The following is a 27,781-nucleotide window of genomic DNA, read 5'->3' on the forward strand; positions in this document are numbered from 1 at the left end:
CAATTCTCAGACCGTAAGAAATTGTGCCAAGTCTCAAGCATAGCTTATAAATATGTTGGGTCCACTTTAAATGCTCGTCTATGTAAATACCAAGAAATCTGCATTCACCACCAAGGCTGACATCCATTTCTCCAATTTTCAAATTGCTCCCTAATTCAATTTTCTTCTGTTGTGTTCGAAAAATTAGTGTATTAGTTTTTTCTTTATTTAGCATTAGTCTATTTGCCTCAAAAATAAAGTGGATAAAAAGTGGCGCGAAAACGCTATGACCAATCAGAGCACAGTCGGACCATCGTATCAACGTATAACGGATGCATGAAAATCAAGCTACGTTAAAATCCAGACCGCGCAATTTCGATGACCAGATCGGTATACTAACACGCTGGCTTCCGTTTGGATTGCAAACGGAACAATAAAATAAAACAGTTTCTCTATTCAAGGATGAGGATGTATTTATCAAGGATATAAAAATTCTAAATACTTGTGTGTTTTTTTCATTCATTTTATGTAAAACTAATATTTAAACAGTAAAATTATTTAAAACAAAAATTTATTTCACATAAATAAGCATTCGTTAAACTAGAAAACGTTTTTATAAATCATTATATATAATATAGAATATTAAAGGTACAATTATTAACAAATATCTTATCATTTCACTCTGTCTGTCTTTCACACACAGTAAGTGTTCGCTATTGTTTTTTAAGAATTATCACCGTAATCTCGATCACCCACGTTAATCCTGTCGGGGGCCGATGTCACGTTAAAGCCTAATATTCTCGAATCTACTTTCAGCATTTTTGATTTTTTGCTTTTCTTATTTTTACCCTGAAAAAAAAGAAAAGTAGTATAATATGCAGGATGTTTTTGGGCAGCATATTCTGCAGATAAAAATACTTAAAAATGTTCATATAAATTTATATCCTAAAATACTTTCGTTTCGGAAATACAGGGTGTAGAAGTTTCATTTTTATATCGATTTTTTCTGAACTTCCGACGATATTTGGATGAAAATTGGTGTCGGGGAAGAAGAGAATTTTGATTTCGATGTCAATATGAGTCCTACTTGTAGGGGGCACCACCTACATTTTTATGATACCCCGTCACATTAATTATAAAAAATCAATAAATTGACGGAAAGAAATTCTAAGGGTTTAAAAATCGTTTTAAACTGAAATTTAAGTTTCTTCGAATTTGTATAAGAAAAAAAAGCCAGAATGTCAGAAAGTGATGAAAACAAAGAGTATTTTAACATTGGTACCATACCAGAGCTACAGGAAGAGCAGATATAAGATGAGTCAGGGAAGTAGAACAGGGATAAAAAGGTAGATAATATGACATCTTCAAAACCTTCCTTCTTTAACACGTTGTCAACATCATATAATGTGGTTATAAATAAACTATTTGTATATTACTTGTTTGAAAATTATATACTGGGTGTTTCTCAAAAGTGACTGAGCCCTATAACTTTTTTATTTTTTAAAATAAACGAGATTTGGTATGCTAGAATATAACATAAATTAGGATTGACTGACTGATTCAATTGTTTTCGGTCACTTCCTGTTTCACCGGAAATAACTACAACTTTTGATTTTTAAATAGCATCCTCGGTTTTTTTATATTCTCCGTCTTAAAAATCTACACCTTTTAGTACCTAAATAAACAAGAATATCAATAGGGGTCACATAGAAAGAGGCATTTAAAATGGGAAAAACAATAAAAGTCTATACATAATTATTTGAATTAAAAACTTTCCTGGACATTTCTCGGGTTTTCGTGTGCGGTTTATATGTCAACTTTTGACATTCTCGCATAAAAAAATCATATTTTTTAAGTCTTTAAAACACATGTGTTAAAAAAACTAGTTTTTAAACAAGGAGTCTTGGAAAATAGATTTGGTTGTCTAATGTTTTTCGTGTCTTTTCTGGTTGGTTAAAAGATGTCCAAATTGTATTTTTAATCATAACTTAATTTTTCCAAACAATTCTAAACATTTATGGCCATGGCACCCTAAACTAAAATTTAAAATGCAATTTTTTTAATCAAAAATGTCAAAAGTTGACATATGATATGCCATTCTATACAGAAAATGTCATTTTCTATCAAATAAAGTAAATAAATACCAAGGGTGTCATTTAAAAATCAAAAGTTGTAGTCTTGTGAAACCGGAAGTGACCGAAAACAATTAAATACGTTAATCGATCCTAATTGATGTCATATTCTAATATACCAAATATCGATTTTTATCTGAAAAAAATAAAAAAGTTATAGGGGTGGGCCCCTTTTGAGAAAAACGGTATCTTACGGTATATTACCACAGATTATACAGATTATAATCTTTGTTTTTTCTTTATTGTTTTCGGGCACTAGTTAGGTTACTAGTTTGCGCACATAGCACGCCCACTTATGGCCTCTAAAATTGTGCACAGCGCCTGACCGGCACAGTTATTAGAGAGATATCGGAAAACCGAATAGCGTCATCCAGTATTTACGCGTACCTTATCATGGTTACGATATGCGCGAGTCAATTTTTAACGCAACACCCGCTAATAACGTTACCGCCTGACGTAATTTGCGGATCAACTACACCAAGCGCTCTTTCTAAATAACCTCTGATAACGTTTAAAAATTGCTTAAATGGGCATGTGCTTAATGATAAAATTGCTTAAATGGGCAACCGGAGCCGGCCGGCGAGATCTTTTCTTTTAGGTTATGTTTGAATTGTTTTGAATTATTGCTTTAGTTTTATTAGGTAATTTGATATTTAAGTAGCTGGGATTAGTTTTAATTAAATAAATTATGGCCCAAAATATGGATTCCACCTCTTCCAATACTAAAGAACCTATAAAGAGTCTTAGGTTTACAGCGGATGACGACTTAGCCCTTCTAAGAGAATTAGTTGTAAAATACCTAGTAAAGAAAACAATTTCAAAGTTTTAAATTCAAAGTTAGGTTAAGTTTAAATAGCGGACGCGACGCGATCAGAATTCTTTCCGATCCGATAACTATAAATGAAGAGAGTTAATACCACCTCACGTAAAGGAAATAACACCTGGCCTTATTAACGTCCATGCACGCTATTCGGTTTAGCGATATCTCTCTATTACGCTGTTTATTGTTATTTTACGCGAGTTTATTTTTGCGCACAGGAAATTTGACGTACGTGAATTTTCGTACCACGAATTAGGGACAAGATTTTTATCTGTATACTTATAGGATACCTAATCTGTGATATTACATTAGAAACACCCATATGACTTGAGATATATTTAATAGGAAAAGCTTTTGAAACGATTAATAGCACTAATAACTGGTGCCTTACTTTAACTTCTTGGAATTCCGTGTTGTGGTGTGCTGGTGTGATGGCCGGTGCGGGGGAACACATGTCGTCCTTTTGGGACTCTCTCGATTTGAAGGAACGTCGTTTCTCTAGAAAGCTGTTGGCAAACTGGTACGTTGAGTTATTCTCGCCCAGGTACTCTTTGCAGTATTCGCGCACCTCGAACGCCGACTCGATGTCTCGTAAAAAGTTCACAAAGGTCGGCACTGGTAAAGAAGAAGTTTTTGATTATAAATTAATTTAAATAAGTTATATAGACAGGGTGAGTCTTAAATAAGAGGAAATATTTTTATGGTGGTATATTTCGACCCCAGAAACACGTCAATGAGTGTTTTTTCGCGAAAAAAAAATTAAATTTTCTAAAATTTTGTTTTTTTTAATTTTTAGTTAAAAAACATAATACCTTGATAATATAGATAGATATAAGCGATACCAATTAAACTTTTAGTTACGTAATCAGGGGCGCGACTTTTAAATTCATTGTTGCCAACCAAGGACATATTCGGCGCCGCACAGTGGTTCCCCTTAATTAGCTGCGCGCTATTATATATCTAGATATAGCTTGACCGCACCTTTTTTAATAGAAATTGATAATAAATGCTAAATAAATGTATATAAAAAACTTAATGTAATATGTATTAAAAAAATTGGGCACAGTTCGTGTGATTTGCATTTTAAGTTCTAACTATTCGAAAAGGTATACAGATTATTATGTTTGCAAATATATGTACATGTTTTTTCATATTGAAGAGGTAAAATTTATTTTAAATGTTGAAAAAATAAAAGAGACAGTTGTTTCATTTTATAAATACAATTTTATCATATAATTTTATTGTTAATTGATATACAGTGTGTCCACGAAATAAGTTGACACGAAGAGGAAAAAATAAGTTACTTTTATTTTAAGACAAAAAGTCAATCTTTAACCACCCGGTATAAGATCCGGCGGCAATTCGCGGCAGCCAGTGGCAATTAATTTATATGCAATATACTTTAAGCAACAAGTATTTTCATGCCGTTTAAGAAGAAAGGAAAAGTAGTTAAAAGTCTTGAAGAGTGACAAGCAAAAATGTAAAAATACTATTTTTGTTACCTTCAAATAAATTGCCACAAACTAATATTACTTAGGTTTAATTAAGTGCAAAAAACAAAAAACAGTTCTTTTTACCTTCTTTTCGAACGTCCATTACAGAAAAGGCAACAGCTTTTATCAATTTTAATAAAATAAGTACTTAATTGGCGTTATCTGAAAACTGTTTATGTCAGCTTGATACCAGTAGCAAAAATGTGACATTTCTAATAAAAAAAAGCGCTACACTAGGCTTACTTGATTTTGTTATTTATTATGTATCGTTTGCAGGGGAATATAAGAAAAGTATTAGCAACAGTTTCATGCAAACATTTTGAAATTAATATTTCTAAGTAATGACCTATTTGGGAACCACTGTGCGCAACTCGAGTTGTCACATTTATTTCCTGACATTGTCATTCGTTTTGACACTTTAGTTTTGTATTACGATTTTTTGGTATAAATGAATTGTGTTGTGATACTTTAAGCTTAAAAATTTTTACTAGCATACCTTGCAGTCAAACATTGTTCTTTTTAGAACCTCTTTTAGTGTGAAACAACACAAGTCATCCCATCCTTATTAGAATATTTTGAACGGGAAAGCGGTAGTAATCACAAAACATCTCCCTTTAGAACTTCGTCTGTCATGTTATGAAATGAAAGTAAATAATAAAGCGCCTCTCGTGTTTGTTCGCACTCAAAAAATTTCATTTAATGCCTGTATATATTTTTAATATGTTTTTTAAATTTACTTACTTAATATATATATATATATATATATATATATATATATATATATATATATATATATATATATATATATATATATATATATATATATATATATATATATATATATATATTTATTTTTTTTTTAATTGTAAAGTAATATATTACATTTAAATAGAATATATTACATAACAATTATGTCAATTACAGGATTACAAGCTTGTTTTCTAACATTTTTTAAATAAAACGAATTATAAAATTTCAATATATGTATATTTGTCGTAGGCATGAAAAAAGTGAAATATAAAATGGACAAACGCTTACTTACATTGCAATAAAACTTCCAATTTTTTTGCAATCCAAACGCAATATTTCTATTTCGCAAATAAAAATATCCGACAACACTAAAATCACTGAAACTTCGGCGCCTGACAACGAAAACTGAAAAATAAACCGGCACTTTTTGTTTTGGACCTGCATATCAACATTACGCGGTACCATTACGTTTTTATTTTTGAAATAATATAAAATATCTAATTATAACCGGCAAATTTTAATATTTTAACATGATTTTAACGATTTTAACTGTTTCTGACAATAACTAACTTTTTGTTATCAAGATGACATTTTAGACGGCAACTGACATATATGTCATAATATTTGAATTTTAAATATGTATATAATATAATTTAAATTATTATATTGCAACTTTATGCTAATAAAACATTTATACATTCACAAAATACAACAAAGTCTAATAATATAGTTTGAAAACAATGAATACTGAATTAAAATTAAAAAAGTTAAGGCGACCCCTTGTGTCAAAATTCGATGATTAAATTTTCGCAATTTTTACACCATTTGATGACCGGTGGCGCCTCTAGTGTTTGTTCGGGCGGTTGGTCTTTTACTCCCGCTTATGGCCATTAAAGAAAAAGTTCTAAAGGGGGATGTTTTGTGGTAGTAATGACGCTTTATGTCCCTTAACTGCTGTTAAAGAGGTGAGATTTAATGATGTAAATAATAACTATTTATATATTATTTATAATTAATTTATTTTTGTTTCCTAAAATATATTTTTTTCATTATCATTAAAACAAAATATGTAAAAATGGGCAACGCTGTGCCGGTCAAGCTTGATCACGTGACTAAACGTGTTTATTTGGTATGATCTATAGATAATAATTTATTCATTCTCAGTAAAAATAATTACAAAGAATGTTCATATAAACGTGGAACCGATCTAAACAAAAAAAAAATACAATTATCTGTACCAAAGAATATTATACGCTCTAGAAGCCTCGTCTCGCATCAAAATCGCGTCTAACTATGGCGATGCGCCATATACAGATTCCTTAAGATTCATGATATATAAATTTGTGCTCAACTAATATTTCTTCGAAATGCGGCAACATTGCAAGATGTAAATAACGATGTATGTATACAGGGTGGTCCGAACTGTATTCCGGAAACTTGGGCAGCATATTCTGCAGATAAAAATAAGTAAAAAAGTTTGTATAAATGTATGTCGTAAAATACTTAGTTTCGGAGATACAGGGTGTAGAAGTTTCATTTTTATTTCGATTTTTTCTAAATAATTTCTATGTGACGTCAATATTTGGATGAAAATTTGTGTCTGGGAGTTTTGTGACACGAAAAATTTGACTTTGATGTCAAAATGACTCCTATTTGTAGGGGGTGCCACCTACATGCGTTTTAACTGTTTTGAAGAGTAATAACTTTTCGTCCGTACCTGTGTAAAACTACTGACTAAAAAATATACATTTCCATGACTTTTTACATAAAAATGTCTCTTGGTAAAAATCGGTACGACCAACCGTTCTCAAGATATTTAAAAAGGGAATAGTTAATACATGTTATTATTGACAAAAAATAAACACACGTTGAATAGAGTTATTTGACTGAAATAATATATTTTTATTTTTTTAAATTAATCATAAATTGTTCTGCAAGAAAATGATGATTATACAGTTTCTGTTGAACTTTTGGCACAAAAAGATTTCAGTCTAATAACTATTTAGCCAACATGTTTAATTTGTTAATGATGACATGTATTGATAATTTCAATTTCAAATATCTGGAGAACCATTACTTGTAGCGATTTTTACCAAGAGATCTTTTTTATGTAGAAAATTTGTAAATGTATATTTTTTTACTCAATAGTTTTATACAGGTATGGACGAAAAGTTATTACTCTTCAAACCAGTTAAAGCATATGTAGGTGGCGCCCTCTACAAGTAGGACTCATATTGACATGAAAATCAGATTTCTCATATCAAAAAACTCCCAGACACCAATTTTCATCCAAATATTGACGATACTTCTTAAATTATTTGGAAAAAATCGAAATAAAATTGAAACTTCTACACCCTGTATTTCCGAAACTAAGCATTTTAGGACATACATTTATACGAACTTTTTTACTTATCTTAATCTGCAGAATATGCTGCCGAAGTTTCCGGAATACAGTTCGGACCACCCTGTATATGTTACGGTTAAGGTCCGATATTAGGTTAATATCAACATTACCCGGTGAATCTCGAGAATAACACAAAACAAAACAACCTGTTAATGTCGCCATTAACCGGACATCGGACTTTAACCGTAACATATACATTTTTCACCGTAGCTCTGATTATTTTAAATTATGGCTACTATAGAAATATCTTTTAGGATACAAATAGAGTGGGGCATCTCGATGCGATACTCGCCGCGATGCATCCTACGCGCACTGTTTTAAAACGGCGAGTAAGTGCGCGTAGGATGCTTCGCGGCGAGCATCGCATCGAGATGCCTCATTAAGTAGGTACCCTTACTTACCATCGATGTTTGACGATAGATTTTCTAAAGCTTTGTAACACCAATTTGTAAATTCATCGTCTATATTATTGTTGTGGTTGTTCTTTTTCGAACCAGTCTCTTCTCTTTTCGTTTTAGCTTTTTGTTGTTTGGGTGCAGCTGCCTGATAATCATAACTTCATTATTAAGTAAATACAGTAAAAGAAAAAAAAATTGTGTGTGCACTATGTGCCCATGTTTGAACTGAATTCTTATTAACAGCTATTAAATTGAAGGATTTCAAGAACATGTTTGAAAAGTAATAAATTAAAAAATAGGCTTTTACACATTAAAAATAGTTTTTTACGCGTAAAAATACTTTTTTATGTGCAACAAATAGTTTTATAAGCGTAAAAAATAGGGTTTTACGTGTAACAAATAGTTTTATAAGTGTAAAATAAAAAATAATAAAATAGTTTTTTCCCTGTAACAAATACCGTATAATCGAGAAAAAACGGCGTCAGCGATGGCTAGGAAATGAAGATCGCTGTCATTTTATATGTAAATTTATATGGGAAATGTCATCGATCGTCATTTCGCAGCCAACTGGAAGCCATTTTTTTTCGATCATACGGTAGTATTTTACACGTAATAATTTGATTCACTTTAGAACTCAGTAGAACGGATAGACCATTTAAAAACAACGAGATAAAAACAGAAACGTCACACGACGACAAAGATTTAGGAACGAGGAATGTCTTCCTATGTTAACGTCATAGTTTAATGAGGTTTATACCTTTCTCCAAGAAAGTATATATGATATTGGATCAAAATTAATGGTAAAGTTAAGTATTGTATGCGCTGAACTTCTCAATAAAATCGTCTTAATTTGATATTACCTGTTTGGAAGAATTGTTAATTGTCGACATAGAACTGCTCTTGGCGACTGTGGACGGTTTGGTGGGCTGGGGCTGTTTCTGCGGCGGCTCCTCCCAGAAGCCGCTGATGTTGGAGGTGGAAGACCAGTGGGTGTGGGCGGAGGAGGCGCTGGCCCAGGTCAGGCTTTGCCCGCTCCAAATACTGTTCGCGGTAGGCACCTGATGACTATTTTCTCGGGCCTCTTTTTCCTTCTTCAAACGGGCCTCCGTTGCCTCCTAGTCAACCAAAAAATATATATGATCAGTTAAATAGAAAATTATATAGGATACTGCAACAGTGCCTCGGACATCTACAGTGTGTATCTGCCAAATGGAATAAAATTCGGTAATGAATAAACAGATCGCGTGTTCAAAAAAAAAACGTTAAGTTAAAAACATTAAAAAATTTGGGGGTAGGTCTGTGAGACAGGACGTCAGCACTGGAGGATTAAATAGAATAGTTTTCCATCTAAAAACCATCAGTTGAGCCCCCTAGCGACCGGTCTAGGACCGTGAAAATAATTTCGAGAAATTACTCATTTTTTGATGACAATATATTTTTCCCGCAGGTTTTACGACTAATACTTTATAAGATATAGCCAAGAACCATTTTTGTTGAGACACCACAACAATTACGATATCTAATATGAAGGATCCAGGAGAAAACTTCATAAGCGCCAATTTCTTAATTTTAGGATTTTAAAATATTATAGTTTATAGTAGGTCTAACTGGTCCCTACAAAATGTATAAACTATGCAGGGGATAAGTTGTTAAATCCTATGATATATGCCTAGTAAAAATATTGAATATACGGAGAGAACCTGATAACCACCAGCTGTCCAGTCTCTCCCGTAAAATTACTAAAATGGCGCTCGTCATGTTTTTCCCCTGGACCCTTCATATACAGGTTGTTAATTTGTTTATTACTCGCGGCAAGAGCTTTATAGTTGAAATATGGCAACCTCGGCCCGCTCGTCGATAGACGCGGCGGGACGAGTCGGCAGAAAACCCTATAAGTGCATGCGTTCTCAATAGGCAGTGTTGCCATTCTGTTCCCCTGTAAGTAACTATTCAGTTAACAATCTGTATAAAATTCTCGTGTCACAGTAGTTGTGACCATACTCCTCCGAAATGGCTTAACCGATTTTGATGAAATTTTATATGTATATTCAGTAGGTCCTAGAATATAGTCATGATGCTTTGGAACAGGATGTTATTTTCGAAACAGGTTTCTTTTGGAACTGGCTTGGAACAGGTTCATGTGCTATCCTGTACCAGTTCCAGTTCCAACTGTTACAGCTGTTTCAAAACACTGCGGCACAAATTAGCATAACAAAATAAATATAAAGACGAGTGTAACTGGAACTGTTTTATTCATGTGGAACAGTTTGGGGCTTGGAACAGTTTGGAATTTGGAACAGTTTGGAATTTGGAACAGTTTGAGACATGAAACAGTTTAGGACTTGGAACAGTTAGGGACTTGAAACTGTTCCAAACAGTTAAGTTAGTAAAAAGAATTGGTTTGAGTTGAGAATCGAGGTCGTATATCGCTTTCGCTAGTCTAGCCGACGGGACCGTTCAGCTGTTATCTGTTATCGGGATAGAGAAGAGAGTAAGAGAGGCCTAAAAAACAACTGTGACGGTTTGCGCGGCGTTGCCGCTATTTAATATTTTTAATTAACATTCAACTAAATTTTTATTAGAAATTTTAAATAGGAAGAGTTTTTTTAATGTATACAGAATAGGATGAAGAAATTGTTTATAATAACAAAAAGTACTGGTTATGTTGCCAAATGCAATAGTTTTTTTTGAAAAATACAGTGTAGAATAGTTGGTTTTGTATTTTATAATAAATATAGTACATATAAACACTTCCAAGAATGTATTTTTCAAGTATATAACAGAATTATAAATCTGTATTTATTCACATACAGGATGAGTCTTAAATAAGTGCATATATTTTTAGGGGTGGTATATTTCGATTCTCATGAGGTTTTTTCGCGAAAAAATGTTTTTGAAACTGAGTTTATATTTTTCGAAAATTTGTTCGGATTTTTTTTTATTTTTAGTTAAACATATTACAACAAACCAGAAACAGGGAGAACTGAAACAGAATGATACCAGTATGGTATTAATTTACGTTTTGGAACAGTTTGGAACTGGAACAGGTATCTTTTTCAACTGGAACAGGTTGTACCTGTTTAGTCCACCCCATTTTTTTATTTTTTTTAGACATTTTTTATTTTTCTTATGATGTGACCTTAAAAAATACATACAACCCTAAATTTTTACTTTTCTACCATCAACATCTATTTTTTAATAGCGATATTAGTACAGTTGAGGGTTGGAACCTTTGGTGTTACACAGCAAAATAAAACACTAAATCACCACAATACACCAAAACACTTTTACTTTTACACTGGACGCGCGTTTCGCTAACCATTTTAAACTCGTTAAACTAGTTTATAATCATCTGCTGATGATGCTAACATGATTAGCGAAACGCGCGTCCAGTGTAAAAGTAAAAGTGTTTTGGTGTATTGTGGTTATTTAGTCTTTTATTTTACAATAGGCCTCATAGGTCGCAGTGTTTGCAACAGAGGACGGCCCCTTGTTATGGACAATAAAAAATTCAATAATTTCCAACCCCGGTCGATAACTGATCAATTATCACTTGATTATAGTGATGGGCAAAACTGTTATTTTTAGATAACAGTTGAAACTGTTATTGTTATTTATAAAAAACAGCTTAAAATAACAGCTTAAAAATAACAGGTTTCTTTATTTTATTGCTAAATATCTGAAAGAATATGAGGCGGTCACCGCCAGGCGTATTAACGCAGTTGCAACAATGACGTGCTCGGTGGTAGTATTTCCAGGGTGTCATAACATTTCTAAATATCGATTGTTATCTAAAATACCTCTCTAAAAACGGGGGTTGTTTACAAATAAGCGCTGTTTACAAATTGCGATATAAAAAAGCCAAAATGCCGCCACTCGTCTATATCTATAAATTCCGATCTACCTACGCCCTACCCCTCGATCCGCGTAGATTCTGAATTGCGTAGCAGTGTACAGGGTGCATCTCACTCGACGGGCGAGAAGCTCTTCGTTATGATTTTACCATTTGCGGTCAAAAAATAGCAATATAAGAAAATGTGTAGTATATTCTTCATAAGTAAACCAACTACACACTAGAGTTCGAATTAATTTTACACTTAAACTAGCATGTACAGTTTGACAAATATAGGAAGAGACTTGGGGATAGCACCGGTCGCGCACACGATAGAGAGAGAACGCATTCGGCGGAAGAGAGATGCAGTTACGCTACGAAAAATCTGATTGAAGCAAATTTGTGGGATGTCCACTGCGCATCGGGGGGCGTCTCTTATTTTATATTTCTCACGTCTCTAGCTATACTTGTTAAGTTGTACCCGCGACTTCGTTCGCATCGAATTATTAATTTGTAATGGTGATGATAAAGCAAAGCAAGAATTTCCATTAACATACAAACTGGATAAAATTTTCTCACATTTGCCAAAAATATGCTTTAAACGTCGAGCAGTTTAAGCAGAATCGTGGTTAATCAATTACTCAACTTTTTGGAACACCCTGTATTATTTTTTAAAAAATTTCAAAATATGTAAAAAAACAAAATAAATTATGCGTGTCCAATCGTTTTCCCGAAAGACTAACCGTTTTTTAAATAATAAATATTGTAATATTTGAGGGGCGTTTTCACCCTCTTGGAATTTGAGATTCGAGAAACCCCTCCTTATCGCACCTCTACACCCCACAGTCAATCCGTTTACCAAAAATCAGCTTTAAACGTCAAGCAGTTTAAGCAGAATAGTGATTACTCAGTGGTCATATTTTATGAAACACCCTGTATATATTTTGTAAAAATCTCAAAATATGTAAAACAACAAAATAAAATATACGTGTTTAAGAGTTTTTTCGAAAAACTCACCAGTTTTTAAATAAAAAATATTCTAATATTTGAGGGTGGTTTCACCCCCTTAGAATTTGAGTTTCGAAAAATCCCTTCTTATCGCACCTCTACACCCTAAAGTCAATCCGTTTTCCAAAAATCAGCTTTTTACGTCAAGGGCTTTAAGCAGGATCGTGATTAATCAATGACCAGATTTTTCAAAACACCCTGTATACATTTTTAAAAAATCTTAAAATATTATTCTGAAAATTTTTCAGAATAAATAAATACTTAAATATTGAAACTTAATAACAAAGTATTGAAACATACAGCGCCATAATATCTCGACCGCCGCCCGTTATGCTCGTAACAGGTTGAAAAACATATCTAAAACAACTGATGCGTTATTCTCCAACCTGTCTCAAACCTCCGATTATCTCGAACGCCGTTCTGTTATACTCGTAACAGGTAAAAAAACAACATAGCTAAAACAACTGATGCGTTATTCGATGCAGCAGCGCTCCTTTCCCACTCCTGTTATCTCGACAGCCAGGCGTTATGCCCGCAACTGTTTCAAAAAAGCTGCTTCTTTTATATCCTATTATTTTTAAGCTGTTGTCAGCCCAACACGACGCGCCGCGCCGTAGCGCATACCCCACTCCGTTGTCCGTTGTATCTCGCCGCCTGTATCGATGGTTGCCGAAATAATAGGTTTTCCATCCATACTAGTTGTTTTTTGGAATTGCTTCGAGCAGCAATGAATTTCGTGGCGGTGCAGAGCGCCGACTTCGTTTCACGAACACTCGATCTCTGCGTGTCGTTATTTTATATCTGTTATTTTTTAAAAGCAGTAACGGTTGCGTTATGTTATTTCTAAATAATTGTTATAAAATAACAGATAGTTAAATAACAACCCATCACTACTTGATTATCCCCGCCAGGCGTCTACAGGTGTCACTTCTGATGCAATCAACAGCACGGTAGATGAGTAGTAGGGATGAGATTAATCCTAGGAATAATGTATATGGCAAAATAATGTTTGCTGGGTCAGCTAGTTTATTATAAAGTAAACAGAGAAACCACAGTTGGTAGTAAACACCTACGAAGTTTTGTTTTTGGTATGTTAGAAATCTTCAAATATATATTTAATTATTTTTTCTGTTACTATTAGAAGAAACCCAAAAATTCCCCTCTCACCTTTACCCACTTACATATTCTTGAGACACCCTGTAGAATTCATCGTAATACGTTATTTAATATTAATTTTGAATAACTAACCTTTGCCAATCTTTCTTGTTCTTCCGCTTGAATTTCGGCCAACGACTTGACTTTTCTAGGTTCAAGCGGCTTCTTGGCCCAACCTAATTGTAGATTGCCAGCCTTTTCCAGTTGTTGCTGCTGATGAATTTTCATTTCTTTTTCCTATAACACAATAAAATATATCAAGTACGTCACTATTTAACCTGTTTTTAAATGTCAGTGTGCTAACAGTATGAGCATTTACATTGGATACTTAAATTAAAAAGATAAGTTTAAGTGTTACTTTAATTTTAAGCCTTATATAAAGGAAATTATTTATATACACAGTTTAGATTTGGTCGATAGGTCGCTTTATAAGTCGAATATTTCAGGCCAATCTTGTACTGAGGTAACTTAGGGTGCTTTTAATAGTAATGATTAGTTATTACAATGTGTGTTTTATGTGGATGAAACGTGCAATGTCTTGATAATCGCGCCATTTACAAATCGCACTGGAACTTGTAAAAATAAGAATATTAGACGCACCTACATACAACGATTACAAAAAGAACGATTGAATCGCCTACATCAAATGTCAATCAGCAATACCATGTACACTATACAAGGAGATGGTGCTAAACTGAAAATTCTACTATAGGCTTTGTGCATTACAGCCGATTTTTAAAATTTCAACAGCAACGCCCAGTACGGCAGAAACCAGAACCGGCTACTATATTTCACGCCGGCGCCGTCCCGGTTACCGTTGTTGTTGATTGCATTAAAATAATATTGCAATCGTGGCTATGTCATAATATTTAAATATTTTGGTTTTGGTTTTTACTAGTGCCAGTTATTAAAACTATAAGCCCGCGGTTACATTGGACGCGGGTCCGTGCGTTTTTTTAAACGTGCGAGCTCTGACGGAATTTACTCGCACGACTATTTTATTTTAGTGGTTACATTAGATGCGCGTTCATGGTGTCCTGTGTGTCGAGTTTGTCAAAACGGACGCCACTACTTTGATGCTGTCTGAGGATTTAATGTTAAAATAACTACTTATGAAAAATGAAAAAAGAAAATGTTAGGTAAATGATTTATATGCAAGAAAAGGTGAAGAAAATGAATATGTAAAATATTTGGTGAATTAAAACAGCAACCGGTCAAATTTTTTGAATATTTTACAATGTTTCCAGCAACATTAATATATCTAAAATAAAAATAAACCTGGTATTCAAAAATATTCAAATTTTTCGTGAATGTATTGGGCCTAGAGATATAAAAATTCGAACGTTCGGACGTGCACGTATTAAAAAAACAAACCAGTTTGTTTTCATCCGACCAACGGAAATTGATGTACGTGCACGGACGCGCAAACTCCGATGCAATGTAACCGCCTGCGTAGATACCATTTGTTTGTTTTTTGCTGCGTGCACGTCCGAGCACGTACGACCAAAAAAAACGCACGGTCACGCATCCAATGTAACCACGGGCTAAGGTTCTCAGGTATGAAGTTTGTGTGACTTAACAGTGTTTGGAGTAGAAAAATTAAGTGAAAAAGAACCCGAACTAAGCGTTGCGTTGTGTTGTAACAATTTCAAATAACAAAATTACTGAACAAATGTTAACACGAAAAGGAAGGCGTAATTGTTTGATGCAATAACGTCCTATACAACTCTCCTTGAACAAAATTTTATAGCTTGCAAGCTTGATCAAATCGGCAAGCTATTACATAAAACATTAGTGCCGATTACATAATCAAAAAATTAAATAGGCATATACTATGAGGACAATCAAAAAATATAATTTGACCAATAATAATGGTATACTTTTTTTAATCATAGTACTTAATTTTTTTTATAAATTCTAAAATTATAATTATCTACCTTCAAAAAATTTCGTTACAGCCCATATAGCCCCAGTTATGTAAAATTATGTTCGCTACTGTGTTTAAACTCATCTAAGAAGTTTTATTAGCTTGAATCATAATTAATAATACATGTTAGGCCTTCTGAAGATATCAAAAGAGTTGTCTTTTGAAGATATCTTTTGATATCTTCAGAAGTTGCCTTTTTATTTTTTTAGAATTTTCACAAATTGCATTAACACTTTTCGAATAATATTATAACAATTTTTTTTCGTGCACTCGCTACTTAAACCATTTAAGTTTGTATATGTCAGTGTTTTACGCAATTTTCAGATGGTGACAGCATCGTCGGAGAATAAACCAAGCCTATACTCAGTAAATTTGAAATATTTCTTACCAACTGGGCCCGTTTAGCTTGCGAAGCCACTTCTTGAGCCTTCTTCTCCTTTTCGGCTTTCTGTATTTCAGCCAGGCTGAGGCCTAGACTGGAATTAGACTGCGACCAGGGAGCGCTTTTTGCCAGAGACAACTGTTCCAGTCTTCGTTCTTCCGCCTTCTGCCGCTCTTCTCTTTCTCTCTGTTCCATTTCCTTTTGAATCCGCTCCTCCTCGATCCTTCTCATTTCCTCCATTTTTTTCCTGGCTTCCTCTTCCAGTTTTCTCTGTTCTGAAGATGGAAATAAAAATAGATATGAGGACAAATAATACATACAAATACTGCTGCTTCCATAAATAAATTGTGAAAATGCAATGTCAATACAATGTAATAGCTTTAACTAGTTTCTTAATATAATAACTTCTTCTAAATATGTTCACAATTATCCTATATAGAGGTAAGATATTATTAGGGTTCATTTTTTATTATATTTTATTATATTTATTATTTTTTTTAATTTTTATTATCAAAAGTTTTAGAATAGGCTGAATACCAACTTAATTCTCAACGTTCAGGGAGGTTCACATTACGCGACGTCACGTTATCGAGAACCTTTGTCGAGAATCTAGTATAAATTGAAAAAAAAAATTACCTTTAAGTTTTCGTTTTTCCTCTAATTCTCTCTGTCTCTTTTCTTCTGCATCCTTCTTCGCTTTTTCTAATTCTCTCTTAATTCGTTCTTCTTCCTTTCTTTTCTTTTCTGCTTCTGCTTTCTTTTCAGCTTCTAATCTTCTCTGTTCCTGCTTCCTCTTTTCATCGGCTTCCTATAAACAATTACTAAATTTAACATGTGTCCGGATCATCCAGATAATATATGATCCAAGATACATTTGATATTACCCTAGATCATATATTCTTACGTGGATAAATCGACGCCATAAGTTTAGCATTAAAAAATATGTCTCCAACATCACGACATGCCATTTTCAAACATTTTTTATTGTACTTCTGAAACGTTCAATAGGTTTGTTTTCCAAACGACCTTACTTTTCGCCCCCCATGCACAATAAAAATTGCACGTATTTCCAAAATAATCACAATTTTATATCGTGTATATCGTTTGGAAAGTACAAAATGACATTGTTATGAAAACCAACTTTTCATTGTCATCATATTGTCATAATCCATTCACGATCCATTCATAATCTTTGTATATGTTCATAATCATGTCATAATCTTATTTCCATTGTGTATGTGTAACAACCCTTGTTTTTTGCGTTTTTTATTTTAAAAATTGTATTAATTACTCTTTTATCGACCGCTTTTACAAGGGCGACCGAGGATGCAAGTGTGTTTAGTGTGAAGTTAATTTTAAATTTGTGCAATTATATTTTTGTTTTTTTTTTTCGTTGGACTTCCTAAATACTCGTAAAAATGACTAGAAAGTGTTTGGTGTGTGGAAGTTTTAATATAAAGGTCCCCGTATTATCTTTTCACAGGCAAGTAAAGTATTCAGTTGTTCTTTTATTTATGTTAAACCACATGGTACTTTCTGGTTAGATTTCCTAAGAATATTGATATTTGTACAGAGTGGCTAAAGGTATTTTTTATATAATTTAATTTTTGTGACAGTCAACATTCAATTTATTGTTCAAATATATGCATTTTACAAATTAAAATATTAAAATTAATGTTCAAATTCGGCGCGTGGATGCTAGGTCCTCGACAAGGAAAGATAGATTAGAAGCACCGCGTGTGCAACAAAAAAAGAAGATAAATGACAGTCGTTGATATGTTTGAGACAGTTTCTATAGTGATTTACTTATCCACGTAAGTATATATGATCTAGGGATATTATATACTGTTCTGTTCATTTCTTGTTATTTTTTTCTAAGCCTTTTAATCTTTTAAAAATCTTTTTCTGTTTTTATACAAATCCTCAAACTAGGCCAGTGACTTAAAATGATGAAAAAAGGTTATATTAACCGTTTGTTTACATTTAGCTCGTATATGTTGGGCCAAAACATATCAAAGTATACTTGTTTTCACGTAAAACTTCCCAATATGGCGGACTTCAGTATGGGAGGCTTAAAAAACGAAAATCTCTAGACTGGAATCGACTGTAGTTCAAATCGTTCAAATTGATAATTTGTGGTAAATCTAATTGAACTCTGACACTTGGCTGACAATGACGTTTACGGCCCCTTTTTCTAAATATTTTCATTATTTTTTGAGTTTCTATTCACAGATTCTACTTGATTTTGTTCTTTTATTTAGCCTGCAGTACTAATTATATACTTATAAATAATCTTTTCACCGATCAAGAACTGAGGAATTGGCTGGAAGATATTCAAAAAATGTGTAAAACGCTTAAAAACGTATTAGAAAACATTGACTAGTCCACAAATTCGTGAAAATAAATTAGTCCGGATATTTGTAAAAAGGTCTCTAATTATTTTGAGAAGTTTCCTCGTATCAGTAATTTTCAGGTTTGTAATATGTATATGATAATAAATAGATTAAAACTTATATTAATTTCAGGAAACAGCACGGGCATTTTTAAAGCACAGCAAGGTTTAAAACAGGTTTAAAAGTTGAGTTAGTAGAGAAGACGTAAATAAGGTATAAAAAGTATAAGGTATGTTGGTAATATAATATGTACAATTGTAAGTAGTTTATATGAATCTGTTTGATATCTTTTGCATTGTTTTTATATTTCTTGAAATATATATTTTTTTACTTTACAGGATACACAAACAATAATAAAAAATACAGTTACTCACTAAAAGCACTTAAGGTTTGTAATAAATGTAGTTAGAATATCAAACACCAAATCAAACCAAAAATTATGTTTTATTTTACTGGTATTCCTCACATTTGAAAGGAAAGTCATTTCATAAATAAGCAGAAGGACATCGTAGAGTACACTCTATATTAATAATTCTTTTTTATCCTATACTTGTTAGTTGACGCATCACTAGGTATAAAATTTAGTACTGATTCCAGACCTCTAGTTGTGGTTGTGACATATTCTGATATGTCTCTGGCGATTTAAAATAAGTTAATATTTAAATAAACATTTCTGGCTTTCCTGACAGGAGTGTGGACACAAATTTAATAAAGGTATAATGTAGATAATGTTCTGATTATTACAGTTTGCATGGATGGCTGTTTTTGTATGTTGTTATTTTTAATAAAGTATATTTAATGAGTTTTTGAGTATTGTGTTCTAATCTTTATATATAAATTTTCATAAATTATATCTACAAACTTTATTACCTTATAACTTTTTGCTAAAGACTTTGTAGTTGGTACAGTTTAACAGTATATAAAAGAACTATTTAAATAAGATGTTTGAAAATATATAGCTGTTTTTGCACACATCAATTCAATTTGTACTCTTGATTAACTGTACTGAAATAAAAACAAATTAAGAGAAATGGGGTGATCTATCAACTATAACATGAAACGCATCATCCTATTTCCAAGTCTTCTATTAATTTCACTTATTAAACACTATTTTTATTCAATAATCTTGATAATTCTAGGAACTCTCAGATATCGTCAAAACATGAAAACAAAAATTCACTTCCTATAGTTCTTACGTCCCTTTAACTGAAATATAAGAAACAGGGGAGTTAATATTCTGACTGAGAAAGTTTATAAAATACCTTTAAGTAAAATCTCTTCGGATCTGGGGTAAAATACCTTTATTCTTATTAAATAATTTCAATAATCTATGTTTTTATTTATGATTTATGACAACCACCTAATAACCTAACTTTAACGTCAACTTGACAATCCTGAAAAATGTTATTGTTAACCAAAGAGTAAATCAATTTCTGAATTCGCTAACGCCAACTTATTTTTCATTAAAAAAAATTACCAATTTTCGTAACTAGGTCGGCCATATTGAGGAACTTTTAAAAGAATTGTACTATATCAATGGGTACTTGTTTGTCATTTTGTAATGAAGCAAAACAATAACATGTGTATTAGAAAACCGTCCATTTTTTTACAGTATACTCTACGACAACAATGTGTAGAAGACTGTTGTCTTTTACACATGTCGGCTCTATGTTATCTAAATTAAATTCCCTTTCAAGAAAATTCTTCTAAATCTATTGTAAAACTATAACTTCTTTGTTTCCACAATATGTTATTTACCTTTTTCAGTTGTTCTTCTTCGGCCTTCTTCTTTTTCTTCTGTTCCTTTTCCTCATCTTTGTGTTTCGTTTCCTTGTTTTTGTCTGCTTTTTTCGACTTTTCTTTTTCTGCATTGTGACTGGGATCAGATTGCTTCTTTGGTGATGATTCTGGTGGATTCTGTTCTGGCTGTTGTGACGATTGCTGTAAATTATAAGATAGCAAGTAAAGTACTTTTTGATTTTGTGTTTTATTAATAATATCATACTAAATCTTAAAATACTTTGAAAAGGTAAAAATTCATAAAATTATACTATTTTTATACTGGTAAAAGGATGCCTAGAGAAACTAAACAAATTAGGCACAGATAATAAGGTCCTCTTACTCTGGGTGCCATATGCCAGCCCACCAATGGGTAACCGATCTAGCCAGAAAAGGAGCAAACGCTCCACTAACTGGGCCAGAACCGTTCTGCTTTCCAAGTGAAAACCAACTTAAAGCGGAACTCAAAAATCTGGAACACTCCATCTGTAACCTGGAATGGGAATCCTCCAACGGTCCAAGACACTTGAAAAAACTTCTCAGATTTTTTCTTTTCATTTAAGTAAGAACGGTCTTCGGATTGTCACGGGTTTTTTAACAAGACACTGTCTCCTCAACGAAAACCTCAGTTGACTGAAGCTAAGAAACAACGGCGAAAACAGATTCTGTGGGGAAACACCAGAACACCTAATGACTGAGTGCGCCGAGACGACAACCATGCGGGTCATGAATTGTGGTAGTACTGATATCGGAGATGGAGACTAACCTCTGTCAAACCGTCTCAGATACTGTCTTTTGTTAAAGCGCTGAGACTGTATGATGAGTTATAACTCAAGAAAGGAAGACACAATAGATCTGTAAGGTCGCGGTGATTGACCCCTCTCCCATACATTCTACATACCGTGGGTTCTGGAGAAGGCTGTTGCATATCCCACATGGATAAAGGCTGTTCATGGCCGGGGGCTGGCCATTGATGTGGTGGTGGGACTACATTATTTGGGACAAAAGGTTTCTGTGACCATAGTGATTCAGCCTGAAAAAATTTGTTTTAATTGTATAATTAACCTCCAGTTTAAGAAGCGGCAGTATTATCAAAAGTTTTATTTTCGATATGTATGCTTGTTCGTTGAAAATTAAAAATCTTGGATGCAAAAATTTCATGCAAAAAAAAATAAAAGTCTTAAATAAGTGCAAATATTTTGAGAGGTAGTGTATTTCGATCCCAGAAACAGTTCTATTAGGTTTTTCAGCAAGATTTTTTTTTGAAAATTAGGATTTTTATATTTTTTTGGTATTTTTTTTAATTTTCAGTTAAAAAAACATAATACCTTGATAATATGGCAACATTAGGTAGTAGATTAAATTTCTTCTTCTTACAGTGCCTCTATACAGAGCGTCGGCTACGTCTCGCATGTACTGATGTGTGTCATCAGTGTTTTACAAGTACACAGATACACAGATTTTTCGCAAGTACACAAATTAAATTTACAAGAAAGAAAAGTTAGAAAAGATCCAGTGGTTCTCAAGATTCAAACAAAAAATATATATCTTTTTTTAATTTTCAAAGTAAAATAACTCTTGATTTGACTTATTTGATAAACGGTAAAAAGATATTTCTTTTATCGATATTTACCAGCCCTGAAAATATTTGCACTTATTTAAGACTCACCCACAGTATATGATAAAAAAGTAATACAATACTAACTTGTGTTTGTTTTTGTTGTAGTTGTTTTAACAAACTAGTTATAGGATCGCTATCTTGTCCAGCACTACGGTCCACTGAACCTGCCCTGGGCACATTTAAACCTAAATTACCAGCCAAACCAGCTGGTATCCCTGGAATGGGCATACCAGGTGTACCTACATTTTAAAAATGAAGACATTTATAAAGAGAATATAATCCAAACATAGTCATACTAAATCTATGATCTATATTATAACTTAGAAGACAATTATGAGATATCTTTAAAAAAATCAAACATGTTAAAAAAAACAAAACAGACAAAAAACTCATTTTTTCTTTTTTACGCTTTATCACTACATTTTTAATTCAAGAATTTGAAACCATTCAAGTAGGCGTTTCAAATACTCGTGCAGCTAGAATTAGACCATAAATATATTTACATTACTAAAGTTACACTAAAAGTTGACAAATGCGTTTTTAAATTTTTTGAATGGAAAAAACAAGCGTAAAGTAAACGCCACGAATGTTTGGGTCGCTACCATGTGAACTAATCTGTTCAAGGTCACATAAAATTTAATTCCAGTGCCGTGGTGTTTCAAATCATATAATAATCAATATATAATCTGTTGTAATTTGTTGTTTTAACTGTCAAAGTCTTGTCAAAACATATATTTGGTGGTTATAAATATAAAATGGAATGCCCCATTGGTCGCACTGCAAGCACACCAATGGACTGACGCACAAAAACGAATCAATCAAAGAAACGCGATATAGTATCGTCTTTGTCAATCACGGTAACATTTTAGAATAAATAGGAGGAGCGCAGGCAGATGATTAGACCGGGCCTTTAAAAACCTACGTCTGCGGTAAATATTTACGTTTTTAATGTAAAAATGATAGCGCGCGTGTCGATTCTAACTTCATCAAGCGATTAATCACTCCCAAACATTCGTGGCGTTTACCAAATATCTAAACAGCTTCTTGAGTTATCGCGTGTTAAGCTTGATTTTCATGCGTCCGTTATACGTTGATACGATGCGATGGTCCAACGGTGCTCTGATTGGTCATAACGTTTTCCCGCCACTTTTCATCCATAAATATTTTACTTCAGCCCGTCAACGGATCCGTTCATACGATAAAGGACGTTTTGACACTTTTTTGACAAATTTAATCTAACCTTAATAAAAATATAAGTAAAATAGCGAAATCGTTATGGAAACGAAAATATAAAATAACAACAACGTATATCCGATAAACGGAGGCATGAAAATGCAATAAATTTAAAAACTGCATTATTTTCTAACCAATCAAAGTCTTTAAATTCTACCAATAAAATTAATATCGTCTCAACGTATCGTCGGACAACGGAGGCATGAAAATCAAGCTTTACGTATTAAAAATTAAGTTTTCCCATTGCTGCGATTATTGGCGTTTTTTCATTAAAAATAAACTGGACACCTTAGCAATGTTCTTATAACTCAATTTTAAGATGCCCAGAAACATATCTAATAATATGATATATATTTTATCTAGTTGTACTCCCGAAAAAAACTTGATTTAGATCGGTATGCTCGTCTTCCCGCTAAAACTTATAATAGTTAAGGATCGCGTCCGTTGTAAGGCGCTGCTATCGATTGCTAAGAACAACCACCAACAAGGACAGAAAGAAATTTCCCTTGTCAAAGTCAAAAACTTCAAAAATTATAAATCTGGGAGATATAAGTGTTTAAGTGTGACCCAACATTATTATAAATATTATATACATATATTATGGTAAGTATTTTTGTGACTCATACTGCTGTTTTTATAGTTTTTAAAATATATTTTTGGGAGTTCATACATGTGATGAAATTAAAAGAAAATATTTTTGGAGATATAATCCCGGAAACAGCCGAACCGCTCCAAAATTAAGAGTTTTGGACCGCGTCCGCTGCAAGAACAGCGCCAAATAGTATTTACATTGTCTTTATGGGCACTTTCCAAGTTAAACTTGTTTCATTTATCTATGGTTGTTAGTTGGTTACACTTTATTCGCTCCACTTACCCATGGCTGGTCCCTGAAGTCCTGGCAAACTTCCGGCTATACTTTCAGGCGGTATTGGTGGTCCAGGAACGGGCCCGGGCAATCCCGAAGGCATTTGGTTGGGCATCACCACGGGCAGCCTGTTTTGCAGCGACAAAAAGTTCGTCATCTGCATGTGAACGTGGGGATCTATGGCACCGGGCATATTGGGGGACTGCTTATCCAACAATCCCGCGGGAGGTAATTTATTGGCCTAAGTAGAAGGTTGTACACGATATAAGATTGATCTTTCATATTTTTACTACAGAGTGATTCCCTTACAATAGAAATGAAATGTACTGCTATACAAATCAATTTTTATGATAATATACCTTGTTTGAAAAGGGCAAATATTATCTCCCCAGATGATTTCATACAAAAATTGTATTAGACTTTTTTGAAACCTAATATGGAGTGCTTTTTTAGAAAGCTACCATAAGAGATTTTAAAAGTAGTTCAAATTAATGTACCTGCTGCATCTGGTTTATCATGTGCATAAGAGGATTGGCAGCAGGCGTTTGTTGTAAATACTGCATGTCTTGTTGAGCTTGCTGAAACATTTTTAACAAATATATACAAAAACAAACGACATATTTTTGAATCCTAGCACCTGCTGTTGCATAATCAGTCTTTGAGCAGCAAGCTCATGCTGTTGCATGCTGATCGCGCTCCATGGATCCGGTACTACACGACTGGGCGCTTGTTTATAAGTGGCCAACTGGGACAAAAACTGGTACTGAAGCGGCATCTTTGATATGTCATGTTTTAATACAGGAAACCTTGAACTATGAAAAAATATGAATTATTTTTTAATTTTACTTTTTTTACTTGTATTTTACATATAAAAAATAAAACGCCATACAAAGGAGAAACACTTAAATGTCTTTTCCTGGTTAATATTTCCTCTTTTATCTCTTGTTTATAAAAAAATATAATAATATTAAAAAACTTAGTCCAAGATTGAGGTTAGAAAATCATAGGACCAAACATTTTAAATATATGTTAACATAACATATCTTACTTGATTTGAAATGGATTGGAGCTTCCGCATAAGGCTATTAGTTCTCCCAATAACAAGAACCTCTCATCACATTGCCTTCGGACTTTTAAATCCAGTCCAAAATATCCTGCTTTGAACCATTCTAACATTTCCATATTTGTAAACGGCCCTTGCATTTGACCCTGAGAAAATTTTTATTTTAACATGACAAATATTATTGACAATTTATGTATTAACAAGAACAAATAAATTTAAATACGCTGCTAAATTTTGATGAATCAATTAGTTTAAGCTGTACAATCATATTTAAGTATAAGCTGTCATTTTTGAAATAAACCAATAAAATTGCATAAAATCAACGACGGACAACGAACTATGGATGTGTGTAAACTCACACTAAGACTCCTTTGTTAGTTTTGTTATTCAATGGCCTGTCCAATGAAAGAATACAAGACAATGACAGTTGTCAGTCATTGTAAAGACTGTTCAGCGATCGTTCAACGTTACGTCATCATCATTTGTCAAATATGCGTTTAATTTGGGTTAATTGGTTTAAAATTAACTTTTGATTTTTTAAATTAATCATAATTTTTTCTTCCAAAAAATAATAATAAAACAGTTTCTATTGAACTTTTGGTACAAAAACATTTCAAATTTATGATTACAGTCTATTACTGTTCAAACTAGTTAAAAAGTATGTAGGTGGCGCCCTCTACAAGTAGGAGTCATATTGACATCAAAATCGAATTTCTCATGTCAAAAAACTCTTAGACACCAATTTTCATTCAAATATTGACGTTACTTCAGAAATTATTTGGAAAAAATCGATATAAAAATGAAACTTCTACACCTGTATCTCCAAAACTAAGCATTTTAGGACATACATTTATACAAACTTCTTTACTTATTTTTATCTGCAGAATATGCTACCGACGTTTCGGGAATACAGTTCGGACCACCCTGTATAGTGGAGATCTGGTAGACACCTACCCGTGCGATGGCCGTACTTGCGTACACCTGGGTACGGACCTGGGTGAAGAATATCGATTAAGGCTTTTTTCGGCAGCCTGAATATACAAAGTGGAAATAGTTTTCTTGCAGTTTTATGTATATAAATAGATTATATAGTCTGTCATACGACAAAATCCTTGAAAGTGATAAATGTGTCGGTCATCTTAATAAATTGGTCCAATTGGAACGCATAGCAGGAAATTAATATATTTAAAATTTGAGTGACAAGTGAATACTTCAAAATATTGTGAAAAAAAAACTGTATAAAACTGAAAAAATCTAATCGGGTTATTTTATTAAAAAAAAATTAAAGCATGTGTTAATACAAAACAAATAAGAACAAAAACCACATACCAAAAAAGTATAAAAAAGAACTATTTCTTACTTTCTAGCTTCAAGAAACTTCCTGCATTTATTATTATATTTATCAATATAACATATAACTTATGTATAAATAAAAATTTGTAATATTCCGCAAGAATAAATAAAACAAAATATTTTATTAATAATAACACTTGGCAAATTTTATACATTAAAGTTGATCAATTAACTTTAATCGTAATTTTTTAAACCACTACCTTTTGACATTATCTTTCTACAGTACTAAAATCGATTATTTACCTATCGTGTGATGTTATTTTACATTTACTCCAGTTTTGAGTGACTTTATTGGTGTATAAACCTCTCTGCCTGGGCACCGAATATTAACTATAAACTGTGCTCTGGGTCTACAGTTAATTTTCCCCCAATTTTTCCTTCACTTAAATTCAAAAGACATAAAACACACGTAATAACACAAATCAAAATACATCATCTTCTAAAACGCATTTGACATAAATTGACAAAAAAATTATAACCTATAATTTAACAAGACTTTGACAAGCCTCAAAAATATAAAGGCGAGTTCATACGCATCTGCGTCCGAGATTCGTTCATCGTTCCGTCACTCCAATAATATTCAAAATATGATCTGTCATTTTTGAAATAAACCAAGAAAACTCGTTAAAAAAACAAGGGACGACGCATGACGGATTTATATATAAACCCATCCATATCCATATAGTTAACTTAAAAAATATAAATCTTACCTGAGAAAAAAACAGAGTTATTATATAATTCTTGCCGCGAACTGCCGTGGTTGGATGATTTCCCCGAAATGGGAGAAATGAAAAGAAAAGGCAAGAATTATATAATCTATTTATATATGTAAAACTGCAAGAAAACTATTTCCACTTTGAATATTATTACTTTATATACGACATCCACGGGTAAGAGTGCTTTACGTCTTCTCCTCGTTTAACATATATATTGCTAAATTGGCGAGACATTTAAGTTAGTTGTAGTAAAAAAACTGAGTGTTATTTCACAACACGGTCAATTTATAATTTTGATATTGATATCCGTCAATAAAATTATAATCTCAAATCAAATAACAACTGCCACAATGTGCAGTAATTTACGAAATGCCGTAATGACGCCACCAATCTCTTTCATCTGGTTTTCAAGTGAAAGAGAGTTGGACAATATATGACGTGACGTTGAACAATCGCTGAAAAAGATTATTTGAAAAGT

At 32.8% G+C, this 27,781-nt stretch overlaps 1 protein-coding gene across 2 annotated transcripts in view; it reads right to left on the reverse strand.

Annotated features, from left to right (window-relative positions):
- Positions 1 to 488: 488 nt before the first annotated feature.
- LOC115875824 (GIGYF family protein CG11148) overlaps positions 489 to 27,781 on the reverse strand; it is a 52,690-nt gene continuing 25,397 nt past the window's right edge. For both annotated transcript variants that reach the window (XM_030891347.1, XM_030891348.1), the window contains exons 9-22: positions 25,220 to 25,380; positions 24,809 to 24,983; positions 24,669 to 24,749; positions 24,181 to 24,412; positions 22,158 to 22,312; positions 21,354 to 21,485; positions 20,432 to 20,614; positions 16,917 to 17,088; positions 16,287 to 16,555; positions 14,065 to 14,208; positions 8,837 to 9,091; positions 7,980 to 8,121; positions 3,323 to 3,546; positions 489 to 828 (exon numbers count right to left, since the gene is read on the reverse strand). In XM_030891347.1, coding sequence (XP_030747207.1) covers positions 703 to 828; positions 3,323 to 3,546; positions 7,980 to 8,121; positions 8,837 to 9,091; positions 14,065 to 14,208; positions 16,287 to 16,555; positions 16,917 to 17,088; positions 20,432 to 20,614; positions 21,354 to 21,485; positions 22,158 to 22,312; positions 24,181 to 24,412; positions 24,669 to 24,749; positions 24,809 to 24,983; positions 25,220 to 25,380 — 2,451 coding nt within the window. In that variant the 3' untranslated portion in view covers positions 489 to 702. The remainder of the gene's footprint in view (positions 829 to 3,322; positions 3,547 to 7,979; positions 8,122 to 8,836; positions 9,092 to 14,064; positions 14,209 to 16,286; positions 16,556 to 16,916; positions 17,089 to 20,431; positions 20,615 to 21,353; positions 21,486 to 22,157; positions 22,313 to 24,180; positions 24,413 to 24,668; positions 24,750 to 24,808; positions 24,984 to 25,219; positions 25,381 to 27,781) is intronic.

Source organism: Sitophilus oryzae, unplaced genomic scaffold, assembly GCF_002938485.1.
Source record: "Sitophilus oryzae breed Bouriz unplaced genomic scaffold, Soryzae_2.0 scaffold_1396_pilon_pilon, whole genome shotgun sequence".
NCBI lineage: Eukaryota > Metazoa > Arthropoda > Insecta > Coleoptera > Curculionidae > Sitophilus > Sitophilus oryzae.